General features: G+C 46.2%; 1 protein-coding gene across 1 annotated transcript; it reads left to right on the top strand.

The window, feature by feature from the left end:
• Positions 1–3,340: 3,340 nt before the first annotated feature.
• On the top strand, positions 3,341–17,644 carry LOC124998912 (inverted formin-2-like). The gene is made up of 24 exons (XM_047573552.1): positions 3,341–3,685; positions 4,126–4,269; positions 4,348–4,609; positions 4,743–4,858; positions 5,214–5,373; positions 5,574–5,607; positions 5,695–5,836; positions 6,437–6,569; positions 6,655–6,768; positions 7,659–8,045; positions 8,140–8,276; positions 8,362–8,423; positions 8,641–8,743; positions 8,826–8,911; positions 9,222–9,322; positions 9,426–9,496; positions 9,628–9,735; positions 11,043–11,113; positions 12,242–12,362; positions 12,485–12,649; positions 16,128–16,197; positions 16,276–16,371; positions 16,451–16,807; positions 16,929–17,644. The coding sequence occupies exons 2-24, from the start codon at positions 4,138–4,140 to the stop codon at positions 16,991–16,993; spliced, it is 3,093 nt and encodes a 1,030-aa protein (XP_047429508.1). The 5' UTR covers positions 3,341–3,685; positions 4,126–4,137; the 3' UTR covers positions 16,994–17,644.
• The last annotated feature ends 555 nt before the right edge of the window (positions 17,645–18,199 follow it).

Raw genomic sequence — 18,199 nt, 5'->3', positions numbered from 1 at the left:
TCTCCTTAGATTTCATACACTACTTCTGTATCACTAGAACAGTAAGAGTATGGTAGAATGGGCTGCAACACAGCTACTCCTGCACCAGAGCTGTGTCAACAACAAGTGTTTGATCAAATATAGAGTCTGACTCCATAATCGTTTCACTCTTGTCAATGGACCCATATTGTTTCAAGAACTCGAGGACTTCACCAGTTGCTGACTGTGCTATACCTTCAACCACCACTGCATTTGCCATTTTAATACCATATTTGTTAAAAATGATTATGTATTATTGACCAAATGTGTGATTTCAATACTGTAACAGATCCTCCTGGCTAGCTCGCCATAAAAAATATGTAGCATATATTGGAAAATATAATACATCTTGATGTGTTTTTAGAACTTATCACGGACTTATGAGGGAGAATCAGCAGCTTCTTCTCAACCCACGAAGGTGGAAAGTGTCTGAAAGTCAGTTAGTTCAACAGGTGAGAATCTGACCAGAGAAATCTGGAAATGTCTCATTGCCTGGATCACGCTACAATAGATTAGAATGCTGACAGCTGGGATAGGCTCCAGCAACCCCTGCAACCTTAATGAGGATAAATGGTAGTAGAAGATGAGATGAGAATGCCCTTTATTGTAATTATAAAGTGTACAACAAGATTGGAGAGCTTCTCCTTTTCAGTGCAAAAAGCAAACCAAAAAAAAAAAAACACCAACAAAATTTGTTTTTATTTTCTTTCTCTGAAACCAGTTGAGAGTTTCCTTGACTCTGTGTTTGGGATCATTGTCTTGCCGAAATGTCCACCCTCATTTCATCTTCATTCTGGTGTACAGCAAACTTTAAACGAGCTTCAACATGCTTTTTCTCCAGAAATGGAGTCTCGTGTGGTGAGTGTGCATTCAGGCCCTGGATGTTAAGTGCACTGCTTATTGTTTTCTTTGAAGCTATTGTACCTGCTAATTCCAGGTCTTTCTGAAGCTCTCCACTAGTGGTCCTTGGCTCTTGGACAACTCTTCTGATATTTCGTTTCACTCCTCTGTCAGAAATCTTGCAAGGAGCACCTGGTCGTGGCCGGTTTATGGTCGAATGACGTTCTTCCTAATTATGGCCCCAACAGAGCTCACTGGAACGTTCCGAAGTTTAGAAATCGTTCTGGAACCAATGCCATCAGAGTGTTTTGCAACAGTAAGGTTCTTTGCTTTTACCCATCATGAGATGTTCCTTGTGTGACACCTTGATAATGACACATCTTTTTACAGGCCATCAGTTTGGACGGAACCAGTTGATATTCCTTTGCACTGACAAGGAGCAGGACGGCTTTCTGACCACTAATAGATTTCAGGTGGTGTCTTGGCTTTCCATGCCTTTTTCCACCTCCCTTTCTATGTTCCTGTTGTTTGACCCATCCATTCGTCCGTGCAGTAGTACAGTTGTACCTCTAACCACTACTGCACAGCTCCACTAGGATAGGTGAGATAAGAGGACATGATCAACACCCAGGGACCATCGCCAGTGAAAACCAACTCCATATATTGCTCTGTTGAACCTTGTCCTTCCTCTGATTAGATCGAGGTAAAGAGCTTTATTGTCAGTGTAGCAGAGCAACAATGGAACTTGAGGAGTACAATTGGTGTGCTACAAACAGGAACCACCAAAACAAATCACCAAACTGACACAACAACCGACAATAATCAGAAAATATAAAAATACGAATGGTACAAGTAAATTTATGATTGGGCCGTCATTTATTATTTAAATATTTATGTTAAATCTTTGTGACTGACTTTGATTCATGTTGAACTAAAGTTTGTGTAATAAATGTAATCATTTGTTATTTTGTCAGTTTTTTTCTTTTTCCAGGTTTTTCCTGGTTCTTGTTTCTGTTTTGTTTCTCGTATCAGTGTCTCCATGGAACATTAATTAGTTCTGGGGCCAGATCTGAGCTCCAGGGGTCCGACCAGTAACAGAAGAATAACTCCCTTTGTTTTAGAGCGTAGATGAAAGAGAACTTTATTAATCATCATTTTACTAAACATTTTATCAACAACCTGGGACTTTGTGATAAAAAAAAAAAAAATTTCTTCTCATTGTCTAGTTCTAGTTCTTGTCTCAGTGTTACATCTTCAGCTCATCAGGAATACATGTCTTCTAGTCCCATTAGATCCTCTGGGGCTGGCTTTGGCCCCCGGGCCGTACGTTTGACACCCCTGGCCTAGATGGGTGTATTGGTCCAGTCTGAGTGTGTAGAGACAAAACACTGTTCATGTTACATCTGTGGTATAAATATATAGTTCTTATCATTAAGGCACAAAGTGTCATCTTGAAAAAATCCTAAAAAATAGCATATTCATATTTATTTATACTTTATTTAACATAAATATTTTAATCCACTTCAGTCCCAATCATTAATACCAGAACTTTGATTAATTTCTGACTTTTAAGTAGAACAAAGATTTTTTTAATATTTCCTTTATGTATATATATATATATATATATATATATATATATATATATATATATATATATATATATATATATATATATAATATATATATAGTGAAGTGTCTGTCAATGCTCCCCAGCTGAATTTTATTAGTGATGCTATGGTTGCAGTATCAGCAAATCACTGCAAAAGTCAGGATTGACTTAATAACATTAAACATTTTTAAAAGTGATTTGTCAACTTTAAAATCCATCAGCTTCCTCAAAGAACCGTCTCTGTTTTGCTTCTGTGCAGATCGGTGCAGATATCATCCATATTGGCCTGAAAAGTCAGTTGGAGCCAAATACTTATACTGACTTACAGTCACCACAGCTGTACCATTAATGAAAGGTGTATTTTTTTATTTTTTCAAAAATTGATCAGCATTTCTTTAGTTTTACTGACATTTAGCCGCAAGCGCGAATTATTGCACTTTTCAGTGAAATTGTCCATCACAGGTCTGTGTCCTGCAGGAGGCTGAAAATAACTGCATCATCTGCAAATTTTAACCTTGAATAATTCGTGCTCTTTTCAGAGTATAGCACAAAAAGTAAAGGAGACAAGTCACGTCCCTGGGGTGAGCCTGTGGAGCAATTGTGTAAATATCAAAATCTGCTGAAAAAAATAAGGAAATAAATAGACACCTTTGCCAAATATGAAAGCAAACACATAACTACCACTAAGTTATTATCAAAAAAATAAAAATAAAGTGGAAAAGGAAACTTTAGTCCCTGAATAAACATCAATGCAGCCAATTGATCTATCTGAGCTGGAGGCAGGTAGGCGACCTATGACCCCGCCCACCCATGCGGACGTGGTAAAAGACGCCCCCCCCCCAGTCCTCAGCCAGACTTCAGCCCGGAGCCTAGAAGTCTTCCACGGGTACACGCGCGGCGTCCAGCCGCCCTCCAGGCACCACAGCCGAACTCCGTCCGGAAAACGTCTGATTTAGATTCGACCTTCTCCTGGGAACCGAACTGTTGTTGTTTTTTAATCTCAACCGAGAGAATCTGGATGTTTGTGGACCGGACCGTAGATCGGCTTCTTTTGAGTCTGGTTAAATCCAGACCGAAGATTATTATCAGTTTATTTGCTTTTAATGATCTGGATCCTGGAAAGAACAACTCTGTAGAGACACCGAAGTTAAAGGAGTCCACTACACCAGGACTCACCAGGCCTCACCAGGACCCAGGGTGCGGTTCTTCGGCATAAAGGTTGGTTCTCCTGGGTCCTTGCTAGAGCATCTGACTCTAAATTCAGTGAATTGTGAATGGAGTCTGGTACAGTGGAAGTCAGAGGCAACGTGTTAGTGAAGAGTTGACATCAATCAATCAGTCAAGGTCCAGGGGAGTTTCAGGATTTAGACTCGGTTTTATTTCACATCTCAGCCTCTAAGGAACTACATCAAGGTGTCATTAGGTACACTATTCCAGTTTGTTAGATTCACTATTCCAGTTCATTAGATTCACTAGTCCAATTCATTCTAATGTAAATCATCTGATGAACTGGTCTGGTTTGTGGAGATGGTCAGTTATTGGAAACTGGTGCTGGCCCTGTGGTGTACCTAATGAAGTGGCCATGTGTATAGTTTATATTTTGGAACCTTTGTTTTGAAAAAGAGTCAATAAAGAACTTTGACCTTGTTTCTCTGGAGATTCCTGTTGCCATGGCATCAAAAACCAAGTGGGAAGCGGTCAAGGGTCACATGAAGGCCGAACCCCTCAGCACTGACCCTGACGCCACGATGGAGGCCAGTCTGGAGAACGCCGACCCCGAGCTCTGCATCCGCCTGCTGCAGGTACCACGGGCAACACCAGCGCTGTAGTTGTAGTTTATCTTGTTGTCGACTAGCGTCTGACCAGACTCTGTCCTCCAGGTCCCATCGGTGGTGAACTTTTCGGGGCTGCAGCGGCGTCTGGAGGCCAGCGACTGGCCTTGGATGATCCAGTTCCTGGAGCAAGGGGGTCTGGACCTGCTGATGGAGGCGCTGCAGCGTCTGTCCGGTCACGGCTGCGCTCATATCGCTGACGCCCTGCTGCAGATGACCTGCATGGCCTGCGTCCGAGCCGTCATGAACTCAGCAGCCGGGCTGCACTTCATCCTGGACAACCTGGGATACATCAGGACCCTGACCCAAGGTAGAGACCAGAACCTGGACCTGGACCTGAACTGCCTAGACTGCGTTAGACCAGGTCCAGTGAGATCCAGGTGCGATCCAGGTGTCATTGTTGCCTCTGTTGGACCATTGACTGCTTCCTGTCTGTCCCTCAGCTCTGGACACGTCCAACGTGATGGTGAAGATGCAGGTGTTTGAGCTGCTGGCGGCGCTGGCTCTGTTTGACCCTCGGGGACGTCAGTTGATCCTGGACGCTCTGGACACCTACAAGGTGCAGACTCCTCCTCCTCCTCCTCCTCCTCCTCCTCCTCCTACTTCTGGTTCATTAGGGAAGGATGAGTTTATGGGACGAGGAGATGAGGAGGAAAACATTAACAATTCTCAGTTCTCTTTATAGTAACGATTATGTCAAATTAAATCAATTAATTTTTATTGCCATTTTAATATATTTCTACAACTGGTAATAGATAAAAGGTAAAAAATATACAGGTCCTTAAGTTAAAATAAAATAAAGTAAATAAAGTGCAGGCTGCACGGTGCCCTTCCCACATCCGCTTCTCTGACTAAAGCAGTGGACAAATTCAGACAAATTGTCTGGTAAACGCTTCCTCCACGTTGACCTCCAGACTCAGAAGAAGCAGCAGCATCGCTTCAGCGTGATCATGAACGAGCTCCGCGGCACCGACAACGTCCCGTACATGGTGGCGCTGATGAGCATGGTCAATGTCCTCGTCTTGGGACAAGAAGACCTGAGGACGAGGGACCGGCTGAGACAGGAGTTCATCGGTAGGACATCCAGCAATCATCTCTGAGACAGTAAGACTAGAAAACATGAATTGTGGCTCAGGTGGTTGCTAGGGTGGTGGTTGCTAGGGCACTCGTTAGCAGCTAGCTAGGCTCCTAGGTGAAGGTTTTGGGGGTTTGTCCTGTTGCTGCGGTAACGTTGGAATTAAATTCAAACCAAAACTCTGACCTTGTTGTTTCAGGTCTTCATCTGTTTGACCTGCTGCCCAGACTGAGGTACGTCTGTCAATCAATGATCAATCAATAATCAAACTAACTAATTAATCAACCAGTCAACTGATTAATCAGTGTCTCTGTCTCCAGGGAGATGGACGACGAGGACCTGGACGTCCAGTGCTACGCCTTCGAAGACTCTCTGACGGAGGACAAGGAGGACATGGAGAGACTGTATGGAGGGATCGACATGGACGACCACCATCAGGTCTTTACCTCACTCTTCACCAAGGTACCTCCACCTTAGCCACGCCCCCAACCGCACCATGTTACACCTAGGGCACACCCCCATTACACCACAACCGCACCATGTTACACCTTAGCCACGCCCACATTACACCACAGCTGCACCATGTTACACCATAGCCACGCCCACATTACACCAAAACCGCACCAGGTTACACCTTAGCCACGCCCTCATCACACCACAACCGCACCATGTTGGGAAGAAGAGAATATATCTGCACTTAACGTGTTGATTAAACACCTTCAATAGTTTCAACAACTCAACAACTTTTGTGTCTTTTTTATAACAAACATTAGCCGCATTAGCCCAAGTGCTAGCAGAATCCCCGACTAACGTATGCTTGGCTTGGTTAATGTGCTATTTGAAGCTGGAAAGAAAACTCCTTCCTGCAGAGTGTGATAATACTTTATGTGTCTCCACTGGTCCTTCTTGGTTTTTTTGTCCTCAAATGTCCCATGGAGAGGACCAAGTTGGATTTTCCTGTGGTTTAGGTCTTGGGTTGTGAAGGGGTGATGGTGGGTCCTGAAGCTGGACCAACTGAGAACCACTGGTCTAAACTGAAACCGTCTTATGTCTCTGCTCCAGGTGTCCGGGCGCCCGTCCTCTGTCCAGCTGCTGTCCATCCTCCAGTCCTTGTTATTGGTGGATCCTGACAGAGCTGAGGTCTGGCTGGCTCTGGACCTGCTGACTGGAAGGGCTACCCTGCTAGCCCAGGATGGTAAGTCCTCCAAGAGGACACGTCTTCTGGGACGCACTGTGGACCAGGTCTGAGTCTAACTCTGGCTTTAATGTGTTCATTCTAGCACTGGTAGATTCAGCTGATGGTCTGATGGAGAGGCTCCTCCCCCAGAATGTCCTCTCAGCCAATCACAGGATCCGTACCATGGACAGGGCGGTACAGACTCCACGACCAGACAGTCCTCCCAGAGACACCGTGAGACCAGACAGTCCTCCCAGAGACACCGCGATACCAGACAGTCCTCCCAGAGACACCGCGATACCAGACAGTCCTCCCAGAGACACCGCGATACCAGACAGTCCTCCCAGAGACACCATGAGACCAGACAGTCCTCCCAGAGACACCGCGATACCAGACAGTCCTCCCAGAGACACCGCCATACCAGACAGTCCTCCCAGAGACACCATGAGACCAGACAGTCCTCCCAGAGACACCATGAGACCAGACAGTCCTCCCAGAGACACCGCGATACCAGACAGTCCTCCCAGAGACACCATGAGACCAGACAGTCCTCCCAGAGACACCGCGATACCAGACAGTCCTCCCAGAGACACCATGAGACCAGACAGTCCTCCCAGAGACACCGCCATACCAGACAGTCCTCCCAGAGACACCATGAGACCAGACAGTCCTCCCAGAGACACCGCGATACCAGACAGTCCTCCCAGAGACACCGCAATACCAGACAGTCCTCCCAGAGACACCGCGATACCAGACAGTCCTCCCAGAGACACCATGAGACCACAGTCCCAGAGACACCGCATACAGACAGTCCTCCCAGAGACACCCATGAACCAGACAGTCCTCCCAGAGACACCGCGATACCAGACAGTCCTCCCAGAGACACCGCAATACCAGACAGTCCTCCCAGAGACACCATGAGACCAGACAGTCCTCCCAGAGACACCGCGATACCAGACAGTCCTCCCAGAGACACAATGAGACCAGACAGTCCTCCCAGAGACACCACAATACAAGACAGTCCTCCCAGAGACACCATGCGACCAGACAGTCCTCACGGCCAACCGGAGGCTCCCATCAGAGACATTAGGACAGTTACCTCTTCAGCAAGACCTCATCAAACTCCTCCCCCTCGCTTACGCGGAGAGGGAGCTCCTCCCCCTCCTCCTCCTCCTCCTCCTCCTCCCTTACCTGGAGTGGGAGCTCCTCCCCCTCCTCCTCCTTTACCCGGGGTGGGAGCTCCTCCCCCTCCTCCTCCTCCTCCTCCTCCCCCTCCCTTACCCGGAGTGGGAGCTCCTCCCCCTCCTCCTCCCTTACCCGGGGTGGGAGCTCCTCCCCCTCCTCCTCCTCCCTTACCCGGGGTGGGATCCCAGGTAGTCCAGGGTTTGGGCGGGGCCTATTACAGCTCCTACCCTCTATCAGGCCCCGCCCCCTGTCCCACCGTCAGGATGAAGAAGCTGAACTGGCAGAAACTCCCGCCCAGACTAGTGACAGGTCAGTGAGGTCTGTCCTGGTGCTGTCTGACATGGTCCTGGTCCAGGTCTCTGGCCTGACATGGTCCTGAGATTTGTCCGTCTCTGTCCTGCAGCTTGTCCGTCCATGTGGACCTTGGTGTCCTCGGACTTGGTGGAACCAGATTACAGCAGCATCGAGCAGCTCTTCAGTCTTCCTCCCTCTGAGACCAGGACCAGGACCAAGACCAGGACCAGGACTGAGCCCAAAGAGGTCCAGCAGTTTTTACCTGGGACACGACCCTTCAGAGACATGTTGTCCCCTGGTTCTCACGTCCACTCTCTGTCTCTGTCCTCAGATGTCCTTCGTCAGTGCCAAGAAGAACCTCAACCTCAACATCTTCCTCAAACACTTTAAATGGTGTCCTCAACATGTCCCCAACCTCTCCTTATCATGTTCTCAACCTGTCCCAAACCTGTCGTCAACCCTTCCTCAACATGTCCTCAACCTGTCCTAAAAATGTCCTCAGCATGTCCTAAAAATGTCCACAACATGTCTCCAGCATGTCCCCAGCATGTGCAATGTCCTCAACTCCAGCATGTCTCTTAGCTGTCTCCCCTCTTGTGTCCTCCTGCAGTTCCCATGAGGACTTTGTGTCTCTCATTCAAAGAGGAGACAGGTCAAAGTTTGGCGTGGACGTCCTGAAACAGCTGATCAAACTTCTTCCAGAAAAACACGAGGTCAGAGTTCAGCTCATCTGTCTCCAGCCTGTCCCCAGCCTGTCCTCAACCTGTCTCTAATCTGTCCCCTGTCCGTTGCCAGGTAGAGAACCTGAAGTCTCATCGTGGAGACAGGGACAAGTTGGCGTCAGTGGATCGGTTTTACCTGCTGCTGCTGGACGTCCCCAGGTAACAGTCTGGGACACAGCTGAGAGCAGCCAGACTGACTGTGTTGTGTTGTGTTGTGTTATGTTGTGTTATGTTGCAGTTAACCTCTGAGGATCCAGTGCATGTTGTTGTGTTGTGTTATGTTGTGTTGTGTTATGTTGCAGTTAACCTCTGAGGATCCAGTGCATGTTGTTGTGTTGTGTTATGTTGTGTTGTGTTATGTTGCAGTTAACCTCTGAGGATCCAGTGCATGTTGTTGTGTTGTGTTGTGTTGCAGTTACTCTCTGAGGATCCAGTGCATGTTGTTGTGTTGTGTTGTGTTGTGTTGCAGTTACTCTCTGAGGATCCAGTGCATGTTGTTGTGTGAGGAAAGCAGCAGTTTGTTGGAAACTCTGAGGCCAAAAGCTGAACTTCTGGAAGGAGCCTGCGACAGTCAGTATACACAACAACACAACTACTACTAGACAACTACTACATGATCAACTACACAACCACTATACTACCCCATATTAACCATTCCTGTGTGTGTGTTGAGGTGTGCGGAGGAGCTCTCGACTGTCCAGCTTCTGTAAACTCATCCTGAGTGTTGGAAACTTCCTCAACTACGTAAGTAATCAGATTACCTTCATTCTAGGAGTCAGATTAGATTCTATCTAGTAATCAGATTACCTTCATTTTATTCTAGTAATCACATTGTGTTGTTATGTGTCATGTTGTTGTGTGTCATTGTGTGTCAGGGGAGTCCCAGTGGAAACGCTAGAGGCTTTAAGATCAGTACTTTGCTCAAACTGACAGAGACGAAATCCAACAACTCCAGAATCACCCTGCTGCACCACATCCTAGAGGTACACACTGCAACTACACACTGCACCACATCCTAGAGGTACACACTGCAACTATACACTGCACCACATCCTAGAGGTACACACTGCACCACATCCTAGAGGTACACACTGCAACTACACACTGCCCCACATCTTAGAGGTACACACTGCAGCTACACACTGCACCACATCCTGGAGGTACACACTGCAACTACACATTGCACCAAATCCTAGAGGTACAGACTTCAGCTATACACTGCACCACATCCTGGAGGTAAACACTGCAACTACACACTGCACTACATCCTGGAGGTACACAATTCAACTACACACTGCACCACACCCTGTAGTTACACACTGCAACTAAACCATATCCTGGAGGTACACACTGCAACTACACACTGCCCCACATCCTGGAGGTACACACTGCAACTACACACTGCACCACATCCTGGAGGTACACACTGCAACTAAACATTGCACCAAATCCTAGAGGTACAGACTTCAGCTATACACTGCACCACATCCTGGAGGTAAACACTGCAACTACACACTGCACTACATCCTGGAGGTACACAATTCAACTACACACTGCACCACACCCTGTAGTTACACACTGCAACTAAACCATATCCTGGAGGTACACACTGCAACTACACACTGCACCACATCCTGGAGGTACACACTGCAACTACACGCTGCACCACATCCTGGAGGTACACACTGCAACTAAACACTGCACCATATCAAGGGGCCTGGAGGTACACACTGCAAATGCACATTGCACCATATCCTAGAGGTACAGACTTCAGCTATACACTGCACCACATCCTGGAGGTACACACTGCAACTACACACTGCACCACATCCTGGAGGTACACACTGCAACTAAACACTGCACCACATCTTAGAGGTACACACTGCAGCTACACACTGCACCACATCCTGGAGATACACACTGCAACTGCACATTGCACCAAATCCTAGAGGTACAGACTTCAGCTATACACTGCACCACATCCTGGAGGTACCCACTGCAACTACACACTGGACCACATCCTGAAGGTACACACTGCAACTAAACACTGCAATGTATCCTGGAAGTACTTACTGTAACTGGACACAGCACCACATCCTGGAGATACACACTGCACCACATCCTGGAGGTACACACTGCAACTACACGCTGCACCACATAGTGGAGGTTCACACTGCAACTAAACACTAAAACGTATCCTGGAGGTACACACTGCAACTCCCCAGTGCTACTACACACTCCACTTTTGGAGTCTCTCTCTGATTGTTCTCTCTCTGATTACATGGTACAGGATGCTGAGAAGAACCATCCTGACCTTCTGAAACTTCCTGATGACCTGGAGGTCTGTGAGAAGGCTGCTGGGTAAATACTGACCTTTGACCTGGAACAGCTGTCTTCTAATGTCTCTGTTTGTCTCCAAGTGTCTTTGAGTGTCTGAGTTTGCTTTTGATGCCTCTTTTCTACAAGAAAGAGCCTGGTGCTAGTTCGGTGCTTAACTGGTTCCAACCTGGGGCTTCTAAAGAACCGGTTTTACATTAACATCATTACGTCAGATTAAAGCAGAGCAACAAACACATCATACCCTAGACTAGGGTTGCCACCCGTCCTGTAAAATACGGAATCGTCCTTTATTTTGCAATTAAATGTTGCATCCCATATTGAACCGTTACAGGACGTGATTTGTTCAGTATTTTCATAAATGTCCAATCCACGTGTCTGTCTCACACATAAACACTAAATCCAACAATAATGAACAAAAAAAAACGGGAAAGACTACATTGTGGTAGTACTTTGTTGTGCATGTGGCGCTGTCACGGTTGCCTAGAGACAGACGCTGCTCATGAAAAAAAAAAAAAAAAAAAAACGTGCCCTTTAAAAATGTCCACTGCACCCGGGACTCCACCACGTCCTCACAAGCGAGTAACAACAAATACACTTGGAAAGAGATGTGGGGGAAATCTGTTGACTGTTTACATCTGGTCTACTCCACAGATAAGAGAAAGACAACCGCCCCACGGCAGTCGGGCCCGTGGTGGTCCTGGCCCCGAGGAGCCGTGGTGGGCGTCCCTTATTTTCATTTCTGAAAGGTGGCAACCCCACCTTAGACGGTCCTAGGGCTGATCACTATAGACAGTTCTAGGGCTGACCTCGGGGCCGAGGTCTCATGTTGTCTGGACTCATCCACATTCATGCTATTGGTGGACTCCACTGATCAAGAGAGTCGTCCCCGTTCACCTGGATCAGACCTGGGGCTTCTTGGCAAGATACAAATCATCACTAGTGTTTTCCAGTCAAGTGGTTTTAGTCTGTAATCAAGTCCAGGTTCTTATCTGGCCCCCCTTTAGCCCAGCTCCTTTAACCGGTTTGAAACCAGTTTGGCCGGTGCCAAGTTAGGCAAAGACTCCGAACCAGCCCTGGTGGAAACGGGGCATGAGTGTCTCTGAATGTCCCCTAATGTCCTGTAATGTTTGTCTCCTGATGTCTCCTCAGACTGAGCCTGGAGTCCATCCAGTCTGAAACCAGTTCTCTGGTCAAACAGTTGAAGAACTGTGAGAGGATGGTTTCCAGTTCATCAGAGGACATGAAGCAGCAGTACCAGTCTGTCCTCCAGGTAATGGACACATTGTCTGTCCTCCAGGTGATGGAAACACGGTCTGTCCTCCAGGTGGCGGACACACCTGTAGCCTGTCTTCACCACGTTCTCAGACTGACATCTCCTCTGTCTGTTTCCAGGACAACCTGCAGGTCTGCGAGCAGCTACAGCGGCAGTTGTCTTTGTTGGAGGACAAGAGGACGGACCTGTCCATCTACCTGTGTGAGGAAATCAGCAGCTTCTCCCTGGATGAGCTCTTGGTGACCATCAGGACGTTCAGAGGACTGTTCCTCCGAATCGTCAAGGTGAGCAAGTCAAACCACTATCCACCTCCAGACCTCATCTCCAGAACCTGGCTCAGAAGTTCAACCTGGAGCTGGGTCTTTATTTTGGGATTCCTCTTTCATCTAGAAGTTGACTAGTTGTTTGACTAGTTGATGCCAAGTCTGTCCTTGACTAGGGATGTTCCGATCTGATCTGATCCGATCGGATCAGATTATTTTATTAGAACCCGTCGATCCATAAGCAAAACTATCTCATATATCCTCAACTTCACTTTGTGCGACATGCCCTAACACAGAAGAGCTGTCGCCATGGTTTCCATGTGCCTGTCTTTTTGTCACGTGAACCGAAGCCTGCAGAGCTGTAGTCATGTCTGCTGTGTGGAATTACTTTACGCTAACAGAGGAAACAAGTAAAACAGTAACAGCTGAGTGCAACGTTTGCAAAATGAGTGTCTCAAGGGGTGGCAGAAGAACATTTAAACACAACAAACTTAATAAAACATCTGCAGAAGTATCGTGGAAAGGAGTATGGAGACTTTTTACAGGCGAGTGCAAAGAAAAGCGAACCGCGGCAACCATCTCTGCAGAAACACCACAGAAGAGTGCAGAACTAGCTCCAGGGAGCACCAAGGCCAAAATGACAACAGAGAAAATTGTCAAGTTCATTTTGCTGGACAACCAACCACTTTGTGTTTTTCAAAGTTTGGTACAACATTTGGAGCCGTGCTATCAACTGCCAAACTGGCACAGCATCTCTGATACACTAATCCCACTCAAGTACAAACAGGTGAGCGAGTTCATCTCTAAATGTTTGGAAAGTGTCATGGTTAGTTTAGTTTAACAACTGACATTTGGAGTTCAGACATGTGTCCAGTGTCCCTAATCAGCACAGTGGATCGACTCTAGTGGTATTGGGTCGTTCACGAATGAGTTTTGAAGTGAACAAACTGTAACGAATCACTTTATGAACTGATTCGTTCTTTTCTCAGTTCAGTTGAACAGAGCTCAGCTGCAAGCGCTTGGCAGCGCGTGCATTCTCTGACTTGTCACTCTTCGTGAATCTTCGGCCAATGATGCAGCTCGCCGGCAGATAGCGCCGGGGGACGATGTGTGTGTGTGGAGGTGGGGGGTGGTGGATTCATAGAATCACTCTGTCTGAGAGTTCTCTGCCTCCTCCTCACGGTGAAGCTGGGGATACGCTCTCATAATTTCTGCTTCGCCATGCTAACGGCTAATGTTGAGTCAATCCACACGAAAACAAATTCACACACACAGTCCCTTTTACTTTAAGTTACTTAGGAACACTAAAGTAATGAGTGGAGGAGACAGAAGAGTGTGTGAGTGCGGCGAGTGGGAAGAGCAGCGACGTGCAGGGGGTGGGAGTATCGAGATTTAAAATAATATTTTAGTGAGTGATCCGGTCAGTGAATGCTACTGATGCTACTGATTCATATTGTTTCACTGAATCGAGTCCCTTCGCGAACGGATCAGTTAGTGATTCATCTCAGCCTCTGTGTCAGTTACAGAGGCTGAGATGCCAGAAGCCCCACCGGTTGAAAGAGCAATCTGGATCAAACGACCTTAGGCAATGGAAACACACATTGTTTTGTTTATAATTTGTTCAATTTCCACAATTAAAACACATTATTTAAGGTACTGACTTGGTGAACGAATGAATTGAACAAACCTTTTTAATTAACTGATTCGAGTGATTCGGTACAGTCAAAAGAACTGTGGTTCCCATCACTAGACTAAAGTTTTACTTTGCAGAAAGCTGTGCTACAAGCTAAGCAGTTTTGTGGCTCACACACAGGAGAGGCAGTCATTACAGCAACAGAGGAGCATTGGCGGTTTAAAATTGCTTCTGGCCCCTGTTGTGGCCCCTGTCCTTTATAATGGTGACATGCGCTGCCTCAAAGATCGGAACTAACATGACGGAGCGTTCTACACGGACTCCTTTAAGTGATACACACAAAGTGTTACCCGCTCCTGAAAGACTGTGCAGTTTGGACCTGTGGATGTGAAGCGAGCAGCCAAAGCTCTGCTGGACGACTGCAAAGAGGAGAAGGTTGGAAAACGATTCAACTAAGTAACGTGACGTTGTGTCACATATTCCTGTTTTACTGTTGTTCACTACAATGATAAAATCCGTTTTTGTTGCGTTTAATCACGGCTTGGTCTTGTTATGTTTGTGAATAAGAAGCTGTTGAAGTCAGTAAACATGATGTCATGTTGGGAAATGGGTGAAACAACCAACAGCATGTAGCTGCTTGTTTAATGAAAAACTTGAATGACCTTCTGAGAGTAGATGCTACAATCCTCTACATTTCCTTTTTAGTAGAATATCATCATGAAACAGAGCCAGAGGAACATTATGACCTTTTTTATTTCTATTTTTCCTCCTGACTGCACATAAAGAAAGAGTGAGATGATGAGTGTGATTTAGATAAAGATGTGTGACTGTACATTTAACTCTAATGCTATGAAAAACTCTGCATGTAGCTAAATTTTTAGATTAAAAAAGTGTCATTGTGCAGACAAAAGTTTTATTTTATGCAAAAACAGAAATCTCATTTTACAAAAAATGACAAACATGGTTTTAAGGTTTATTGAGCGCATTTTACTTTATGTTTATTGAGACAAATAATGTTTGTCTTATTGTATTAATACTTAATTAATACTAATACTTAATTAAAACATTTTGAACGCTTAAATATTGCCCTGTTTTGTCCTTATATGCCCCCCCGGTAACTTTGATCTAGAACCACCACTGCAGAGGAGATACTGAATGTATGGACAACTGAGAAGATCAGAGTCCATGCAATCAAGCCAGTAATATGGATTGTGAAAGGATGATGTTGGGGCTGCCACCGTAGGATGCTTCGCCCACACACTGTAGCTTGTTGTCTAAATATTTGCACCAAGTTGCACTTTCATTTTATTTCAAACATTTGAATGGTGCAGCTGAGTCTGTTGTGTTTACAAATGCGGTTAAAAGCTATGTGAGCTTTAAGTTTTAATAAAACCAGTTACGCAAAACTTCAAGCAGATTACATCAACGTATTATTAACCACTTTTTAACAACTATTAACAACGAGTGACAAAAAGACTGGGATCGGTATCGGCCGATCCTCAAGGCTGCGGTATCAGTATCGGATGTGAAAAAGTGGTATCGAGCCATCCCTGTCGTTGACCATGGTGGTCTGTTGTCCTGGACTCTGTCCATCATGGAGCTTTGAGACTCATGTGAGTTCATGTGGCCTCAGGATGTTGTTTTATCAGAGCTGTTTGTTCATGTTTGTTGCTCCTCAGCTTCAGGGTTTCATCTCCTTAGATAGTTTTATAGAACATGAGGCTACACAAACCTGTGAATGGTAGAACCCTGTCTGTTCTGCTGCTGTCCAGGTCAGGCCCGCCTTCAAAAAGACACTTCATATGTACATAAAGATTATTGTTGTTGTTGTTGATGTTGATGTGTTTTCATGAAACTCGTATTCAGGAGAATGAAAGTCGCCATCAACAGGAGAAGAGGAAGAAGAAACTCAACGGAGACTCCATCCACAAGATCAGTGAGTCAAGCCCTGGAAGTCCACCTTAAATCAGTCCACTTTAACCCGGTCCACCTTAAATGTGTCTCTGTCCTCCAGTCAGGACGGACGTGTCCCTCCAGGACGACGGTTGCATTGTTGACGTCCTGCTGGCTGAGATTAGGAAAGGCTATAACCTGAAGAGGACCCAGCCTGGTGAGGACCTCTCTGTGACCCTGGTTTCTATGATCCTGGTCCTGACCAGAACCCACTCTAACTGTACTCTTGGTTCTAGGTCGTTCCGGGGTCAGACGGTCTCCAGCCGTTGGCCAGCCCCATCTCCAGATCTCCTCCAGAAGCAGACCAGAACCAGGATTAGAGACCCAGCCATTGACTGGAACTTCTACTCCCAGACAGGGGGACCACAGCCAGATCAAAGACCAGGATCCTGAGGGGGACCAAACCAAAAACCAGGACCCTGAGGGGGCCTCAGAGACTGCTAAGGTGAGTCCAGGTCCAGCAGGAAGCAGAGATCTAATGGAGGAGGACTCAGAGTTTGAGGAGATCACCATGTCAGGAACCAGAAGCCTCCAACAGGACCAGGATGGTCCAGGATCTGGACCAGACCGACCATCAAAGACCAGTTCAACAGGTGAGTGACGGTCCACCGGAACCCGGAGATCTGAGCCTCTGAACCAGGATCAATCAGAACCTGGTTGTTAGGTGAACTTCCTGAACGAACCGTCCAATCAGAGTGTCTCTTTGACCCCCAGGAGGAGGAGACCCTGTTGGAGTTGTCAGACCCTCCAAGACCAAGAAAAGTTGTGTCTCCCACTGAGGTGACAGGACCCCTGGAAACCTGGACCGGTCTGGACCGGTCTGGACCGGTCTGATGTTTCTACTTCTGTGGTTCCCGGTGAGGGTGGGAGGACCTGTCACCATGGCAACAGGTCACACTGAAGCACTGTGGGTGGAGCTTATTTGGGCTGGTCAACTTCCTGGTGTGGTGATGCTTAGTTTGTGGTTCACAGCCTTTCACAATAAAAGCCTCCATCAGCTCTCCTCTGATTTAATTGTCAAAATAAAAGTTTGTTGATCAGCTGTTCCAAACCTGGTTGAATGTGGATCAATGACGTCACTGTGTGAACACCGGGATGACTTCATGCTGAGCCTCGGGTTATGTGATTGGAGCACAGCTGTTATTTATCACTGATTCTTCACAACACTAAGTCGTAATTTATTATTATGCATGAACAGAATGTGCCTGTGGAGGGAGAGAGTCCATGTTTCCGTTTTCTGTCCAGTTGTGTTCCTGTAGCCTCAGTATGTGGGTGTGTGTCTCCATTAAAAAGAGTTCTTCCATAATAGTTCTCCATTGTTCTTTGGTTGGTGGTGTTTCCTTTCCCCAGTTCCTCTTGATGTTTTCTTTCCTCTATTTAGATCAAGTAACCATCACGAGTAATAAGAGTTTCTTCTGAAAAAGTAAAGCAACAACAGGTCTGAGCTTCTCCTTATCCTAATATTTGTTGTAGTTTCTTACAAAACAAAAAGATTCCAAAGTACAGTTATTTTTTTGTTACTCTCTAAAGATGTGAGTCTATAATAAAGATCCACATCCTCATCAACATTTCTGATGACAGCTGCTGACTTTTAGTTTTCAGTAAAGGATAAATAAAGGACTTCATTCTCTGACCTGAGTAATATCTGGACCATCACCAGACTCTCTGCTCTGGAGGAACCTGTTCGAGGCCTCAGGTCTCCTGGTAGTGGCCTTGTAATAATATCCAGAGTTGGAACTAAAGCCATGGCGGTTCAGCCTTTTATCACTACATTCTATCTCCGTCTGTCTGGAGACCTGAGGCCTGTAGAGAGTGGTGATATTTTTAAAGACCAATCTTTTCAGTCCAGCTTTTTTCACTTTGTACTCTTATGTTTTATTCCATTTCCACTAATGTGAAGTTTGTATTTATTGGCTGATTTTACCTGTTGGTGGTTCCTCTCTCACGATAGTATCTCCACAGTTATTGCTCCTCGTGTGATCATC

The sequence above is a fragment of the Mugil cephalus genome, chromosome 21 (assembly GCF_022458985.1).
Source record: "Mugil cephalus isolate CIBA_MC_2020 chromosome 21, CIBA_Mcephalus_1.1, whole genome shotgun sequence".
NCBI lineage: Eukaryota > Metazoa > Chordata > Actinopteri > Mugiliformes > Mugilidae > Mugil > Mugil cephalus.
Note: the sequence above shows the minus strand (reverse complement) of the source record. Positions and strands in the feature narration are given on the sequence as shown.

Bases quoted from the DNA above. Each gene is read 5' to 3' on its own strand.
- LOC124998912 (XM_047573552.1), top strand. From the start codon at position 4,138: ATGGCATCAAAAACCAAGTGGGAAGCGGTCAAGGGTCACATGAAGGCC. The intron at 9,736-11,042 runs GTACACACTGCA...TACATGGTACAG, and splicing joins TGCTGCACCACATCCTAGAG to GATGCTGAGAAGAACCATCC. The intron at 12,650-16,127 runs GTGAGCAAGTCA...ACTCGTATTCAG, and splicing joins TGTTCCTCCGAATCGTCAAG to GAGAATGAAAGTCGCCATCA.